At 56.6% G+C, this 6,632-nt stretch overlaps 1 protein-coding gene across 1 annotated transcript in view; it reads left to right on the plus strand.

Moving 5' to 3' along the window:
- The window catches only part of PITX1 (paired like homeodomain 1), a 55,523-nt gene extending 50,112 nt beyond the window's left edge, over positions 1-5,411 (plus strand). The window contains exons 2-3 of the mRNA XM_080398643.1: positions 1,820-2,025; positions 4,694-5,411. Coding sequence (XP_080254769.1) covers positions 1,820-2,025; positions 4,694-5,233 — 746 coding nt within the window. The 3' untranslated portion in view covers positions 5,234-5,411. The remainder of the gene's footprint in view (positions 1-1,819; positions 2,026-4,693) is intronic.
- Positions 5,412-6,632: the final 1,221 nt, after the last annotated feature.

Consider the following 6,632-nt stretch of genomic DNA (forward strand, 5'->3'; position numbering starts at 1 on the left):
AAACAGGGTTTGGGTTGTGCCTCCCAGCCTAATTCGCAAACAAAGTTAGGGACCGGCGTCTGGAAGAGACTCCGAGATTAGAGGGGGATTATTTGAGATTAGAGAGGCAGATTTGCTCCGTTTTGCCCTACCCCTGTGTGTGACCCCTCGGTGCTGGAGGAAGGCTGAGGATCTGCCTGCTTTTCTCCTCCGAGAAGCTGCAAAAATACCTTTCACTTTTTTTTTTTTTTTTAATGGAAAAAAAAATGCAAAAACCGATTAAAGCAATTGTGCCTTATGATTTGAAATGGTGTCACATCCCTGCGCGGAGGCCGGATTTTTAACAAAATCCTGGCGGGGTGAAACCCGGAGCGGAGCGAGGGGCCGCCGGGACGCTTCGGCTGCTTCGCTATCGCTCCCCGGCTCCCCCCCGGCCCGGTCCACCCGGGCTCTGCCCCACCGAAAGCGAGGGGATTTGCCCTTGCGAGGGGTTATTTTGGTTTCTGTTTCCCCGCCGGCGCCGGGCCGCACTCGGCCGGGTCGAGGGGGGGGGGGCGGTGGCGATGGGGTCTGCGCTGCAGAGGCCTTGTTTGCTCTGCAAAGCGCTTCCAGAGGAGAGAGCCCGGCCGGGCTGCGATCGGCCCCTTCTGGGGGTCACACTGAGCCGCTGGAGTTGCCCGCCCCTCCGCTTTTTCCTAGGAGGGTGCCCCGTCTTGGAGCGATTCGGGGGTGACTTTGCAAGGACGAGTCCTGCCGGGCTCCGGGTGCAGCCCGCGATTATTTTTAGCCTCCCGCTTACCTCGCAGAGGTCGGGGCTGCAGCCGTGCCCCCGGGCCTGCCGCCGCCGGGATAGAACCCTGAGAAGTGAAAAGGGGGGACCCTCTCCAAGGGAGAACGCCCCGCGGAGCTCCCTTTCGGCAGCGGCTGGACAGAGGCCGGGGGGATGGTCGCGGCCCCCGGCCCTGCCGCCTCCCGCACCCGCCGCACCTTCCCGCTCCCGCCGGGCCCAGGCCGGCAGCACGGCTCGTTCAGGCCTGGAGTCCCTTTCCGAGCGCTTCACCCGGGCCAAATCCTGCCCAAACCCGGGCCAAATCCTGCCCAAACCCGGGCCGGGGTGGCCGGCACGAAAAGGGAGCCGGGTTCGTCCCGCCGGGGCTGTATTCCTGCTCCCAGTCCGCGCAAACCCAGGCTGCGAAAACGCTCCCAGGTTTTTTCCTTTGCTTCTTTCGATATGATTTTTGCAGAGGGCTTCGCTCAGCCTCGGGTTAAAATAAACACTAAAATACTAAAAACGCCCAAAGAAAAAAAAAGTCTTAAAAAAAAAAAAAAAGTAGGGGAGCGGCGAGGAAAAGAGAGGGTGCCTTTTGCAATTAATTACGGCCGGGTTTTACACCACTGCCCTTCCAAGGTTTCCTGCCGCGGCCCAGCACAACAAAGACAATGGAGCAAAGATCGCGCCTGAGCTCGGAGGGAGCGCAAAGGTGCGGTGGGAAGGGAGCGCGGGCGGTGCTGCGGGGAACCCACTCCCACCACTGCTCTTGCCCCTCGGGCCCGCTTCCAGCCGGGCTGCCCTGGGGGTCCCACTGCTTCCCCGGGGGTCCTGGGCCCGGGCAGGGCTCCGTGCTCCTTCCCCAGCCCCCCGGGAAAGGCCAGGCTTGTTGCGGGTGCAGGACCCGGCAGGACCCGCGTGGGTGCCCCCACGCGTCCCTGCGGCGGGGTGGGCAGGGCTGGTGCGGGGGCGGCGTGCCTGCCTTTGTGTGCCTGTAGCTGTGTTTGGGGGGGAAAATACAGCCAAACAAACAAACATAAAACCAAACCAAACAACCCCCCAACCCTCCAGAAAAGGAGCGCAGCGGCGAGCAGAAGAACGAGGACGGGGCCGCCGACGACCCGGCAAAGAAGAAGAAGCAGCGGCGGCAGCGGACCCACTTCACCAGCCAGCAGCTGCAGGAGCTGGAGGCCACGTTCCAGCGGAACCGCTACCCCGACATGAGCATGCGGGAGGAGATCGCCGTCTGGACCAACCTCACCGAGCCCCGAGTCCGGGTAAGGGGGCGCGCAGCCCCGCTGGGGGCGCAGGGCTCTGCTCCGGAGCGGGAAGGGCTCGGGGAAAGTGCCCCTTTAGGGAGCCGCTGCGGTGGTTTGCGAGCAGCGCCCGGCTGCTGCGGGCTTGATTTTAATTACTAAATTTGGGATGCAGGCCGGAGAGGAGAAATGCAGCTCCCGGCCGTGGGAAGATGCGGCCCGCAGCGGGTGCGAGCGCCGGCCCCGCGCGTGGGGACGGGCCCCAAAAGTGCGGGGTGAGCAGCGGAGAGTTTGGGGCTTGGGGAAGGCCCGGGGATGGGGGAAAGAACCCCCCCGGGGTCGTCCTAAACCCAGTACGGGGCTAGAGCAACCCCCCGATCCGAGCAACAGCGGCCCTTCCCCTTGCTCTGCTTATTCCCGATAATCCCAGCAACCGTGATCATCTCCCGACAAACCACTGCTTGATGCACTTGCGGCGGCGGGGTTGCGGATCAGGCCCCCCCCCCCTCCCCCTACCCCCCCGCCCGTGCGGACTCTCGGAGCCAGCCCCTCCCGGCCGCGCATCTCCCGCGGCCGCGGGCGGGCGGAGCGCTCCGGCTGTTTGCGGAGGCCGCCGACGGGCAGTGGAGGACGAGGGCTGGGAAGCGGTTGCCTCCCAAGTCAGTAAGCGCCGCAGACACATACTTGTGCGGCGAGGGCGCATGGTCTTCACACGCCTCGGAGCCGATACCACCACATATATATACATTTACATATATAGTCTCGGCAGCTCCTTGGAGAGATTTTTAAGTGAAAGATGCTGGCGATGAACGGCCGGACGGAAGCGGCTCGGGCCGTATGGACCCGCTGTGCGGGGGCTGTCAGGGTTTCTCCACCCCCCCTTTGCGTTTTCCCCCGGGACATCTCCCCGCGTGGGTCCGGCGTGGCCCCCAGCCGAGCCCGCCGTCCCCCGGGACCCCGGGCTGAGCACGCTGCCGGGGAGGCGAGAAACCCGGGAGAAAAAGGGAACGGCGGAAGGCGGCCCCGCCGTCCCAAAAAGCCACTTTTCTTTTTTTTTTTTCTTTTTTTTTTTTTCTTGGCAATTAAACGGCGAGTGACCAAAGCGGATTACAGAGGTTCTGCTTTAAACCTTTCAAGAGTAAACACCCATCTGCAATGGGGTAAATGCATCTGAAAGCATTGTCTTAATTGAGTTTAAAACAAAACAAAGCCGGAGCATTGATATTGGTGAAATATTTCAGGAAGCAAATAAAACTAATATATGAGTTGCGATTAACATCATTTCGTTCTCCCTCTGTGTGGAGATGTTTTGGTTTGATGTTCTGAGATTGCAGATTGCAAATCTAACCTTAATTTGCTATGAGGGCCTTCCTTTAAAATGTCTAGGAGCCATAATTAAAACTATTACCCTCATTTTCAGGAAATTCCTGTCTGGAAGCACCTTCTGAGGAGTATATTACAGGTTTTGAACATGTTGGCTTTCGTTTCCTATTTATACGAGATTCTTTTTATTATTGCTATTTTTTTAAATAGACCCTGCCATCCATTCACCCCCCGAAGTTTCCATCCTTGAGACCGGGGTTCAATGTAGTTGCGCCATTTCTGCGCCGGTAGGGGAAACCTGAAGAGCTGCCCCCACCCCCCACCCCCACCCCCCGCCCCGGCTCCGGCGTGCGTGCGGAGGGGAGCGCAGCCTCCGCGTACCGGGAGCACGGAACCGCGCAGTCCGGCCAGCGCCCCGGGGCCGCACGGAGCCCGAGGGCTACGGCTCGGTCGGGAAAAGCGGCCGAGCTGCGGGGGGGGATGCAGCAGGAGAGGCTCGCAGGCCGGGGGCAGCCGGTAGCCAGCATGATGCTGTTTTTTAACCCGGAAAAAGAATTTGGGGGTTGCCCGGCTTCCATCACGGGGGGCTCAAACGCCTTCCGAGGGCTAAAAATAATAATAATAATAATAGAGACCCTGGGTCAGGTTTTTCCATCAAACACCAGGAGCGGCCCCCGCTTCTCTGTTCCCCAGTCAGGGCTGTAAATTCTCATTAGATATAAAGGCAGAGGCTGCATCTATCCGAGGGCGATGCGAGGATTGATTTTTTTTTTTTAAACCTAAACATACTAATCCAATCCCCTTTTTTATGATCTGTAACAGGGGACTTTTATTACACAGCATTAGCGTTCGGAAACGCGGCGGAGCCGGGGCGACCCGGCCCCAATCAGAGCGGGCCGTGCCTTCGCCCCATGCCTTGCTCCGGGGAGAGGGCGCCGGGGGGACCGGGGGGCTAAGGGCCATGGCGCGGACCTCCGCGTAAGCACCTTTCGCGGAGAGGTGGCTGCGCGCATCCCGGTTCGCACATCCCGCTGAACAGCGGCAGGATGCGCGCAGAGCCGCAGTGCGCGCAGGCACCCCGCGGAGCGAGACGGGCGGGCTGGGGGCTGCGGGGAGAGGCGGTGCGCGGCCGCGGAACCGTGCCCGCAGCTCGCAGAGGTGTTGGGGAGGCGGGGGGGGGGGCGGCCTCCACCTCCTCTCGCAGCCCCGGTGCTGCTGGCCGGGGCGGGGGGCGCGGGGGTGCCGGCGCTTGGCTGCACGCTGCCTGCGCTCCCCCTGCGCGCCGGCGGCGGGGCGAGGGGCGGCGGTGGTCCCTCACTGACCGTGCTGTGTCGGTCCCGTCCCCCGTCCCCGTCCCCTTCCGCAGGTCTGGTTCAAGAACCGCCGAGCCAAGTGGAGAAAGCGGGAGCGGAACCAGCAGATGGACCTGTGCAAGAACGGCTACGTGCCGCAGTTCAGCGGGCTGATGCAGCCCTACGACGACATGTACGCCGGGTACCCCTACAACAACTGGGCCACCAAAAGCCTCACCCCGGCGCCGCTTTCCACCAAGAGCTTCACCTTCTTCAACTCCATGAGCCCCCTCTCCTCGCAGTCCATGTTCTCGGCGCCCAGCAGCATCTCCTCCATGAACATGCCCTCCAGTATGGGCCACTCGGCCGTGCCGGGCATGGCCAACTCCGGCCTCAACAACATCAACAACATCAGCGGCTCCTCGCTCAACTCGGCCATGTCCTCGCCCGCCTGTCCCTACGGGCCACCGGGCTCGCCCTACAGCGTCTACCGGGACACTTGCAACTCCAGCTTAGCCAGCCTCAGACTGAAATCAAAGCAGCACTCCGGCTTCGGCTACAGCAGTTTGCAAAGCCCCGGCTCTAGTCTAAACGCCTGTCAGTACAACAGTTGACGGACTTGACACAAACCACCTCCGACAAAACATCGCCGACAAAGCAAAGCAGAAGCAAAGCGACGTTTAACGGAAAAGAAAAAAAAATAAATTTAAACCCGATGATGATTAAAAGCAAAACCCGAGCAAGTGAGAGAGGAAAAAAAAAAGAGAACAACAAACCCAAACCAAACCAAAACACCACCAAAAAAGAAATTCCAAACCCAAAAAAACCAAAACAAAACCAAAAGCTCCGCGTACTTCAACTGTCTAGAAAAGAAGCTATTAATGCAAACCAACGACGCAACCGACAAATCAGCGCTTAAAAACAAACAAAAAAATAAAATAAACCATCGAAAAACCGTAAACGGACCAGAAAACTTTTGCAAGAGACATCGAAATCTGGTACATGGATGAGTTGCAATTTTTCTCTGGATTATGCGGGTTGTATGTGTTTACTTGAACTTGCACAGGAGTTGGTGAGGCAGCCGCTTCCCCGCGGGGAGGGCGGCGAGGGAGGGAGACGCCTCGGTGGTAAGAGCTGGTGGGACGGTTCTTGGCCGCTTGTCGCACGGGAAGAGTTTGGTTAATGTTTACCACTGAGAAACAGAATCACACTCGAAAAAGAAAAAAAAAAAAAAGAAGAGGGGGGAAGAAAAAAAAATATAATTCGCAGAGTAGATTCTGCGGGAAAAAATGGTTAAAATATTAGGTATGAAACTATTAAAAATAATAATGACGAGGGTCAACCACTTATATAAGGTTATATTTATATCTACCGTTGCATTGTGCCGGGTCATTGTCCTTGGCCGTTGAATAAACTGTTTTTAAAATGCATGATTCTTGATGTTTTTTCTTTAGTTGGAAGCTATAATCCAGTCATTCCTGATACTAAGCAGCTCAAGGTTCCTACCTCTTCATCCTTTCCAAAAGACTGCAGTATCTCCGGTTGGGAGAGAGCACAGAAACCCTCCAGCGATGCAAAATCTGTTCAGCATTTTCCCCATCCAAAGTCTTATCCTGATAATGAAATTATCATTCACCTTTATTTCAATGCAGGGGTGTTGTTTTTTTTTTCTCTTTAAAAAACCAAAAACCAACCCCCCTTTTAAAAAGTCTAGAAAAAAAGACGAAAAACGGTCTGTTATGAAGTGTATCCAGATACTGCATCTCTGCTAGAGAAACAGCGAGCCTCGGCGTCTGGAAAGGTTGCTTAGCAAAGCTGAAAGCATTCCTTGCTTTTCTAACTGTGAAGGAAAAACAAGGAACAAAAAAAAAAAAAAAAAAAAAAAGGAAAAAAGATCTTAAGGTGTTAGTATCTTAAGGTGTTATTATGTAAATGTAGATACTTTAACAAGTGCTTGTTGGCAAAAAAACAACAACATGGAAATGATAAATATGATCTTTATTAATACGCATA

Source organism: Falco punctatus (genome assembly GCF_963210335.1).
Source record: "Falco punctatus genome assembly, chromosome: 8".
NCBI lineage: Eukaryota > Metazoa > Chordata > Aves > Falconiformes > Falconidae > Falco > Falco punctatus.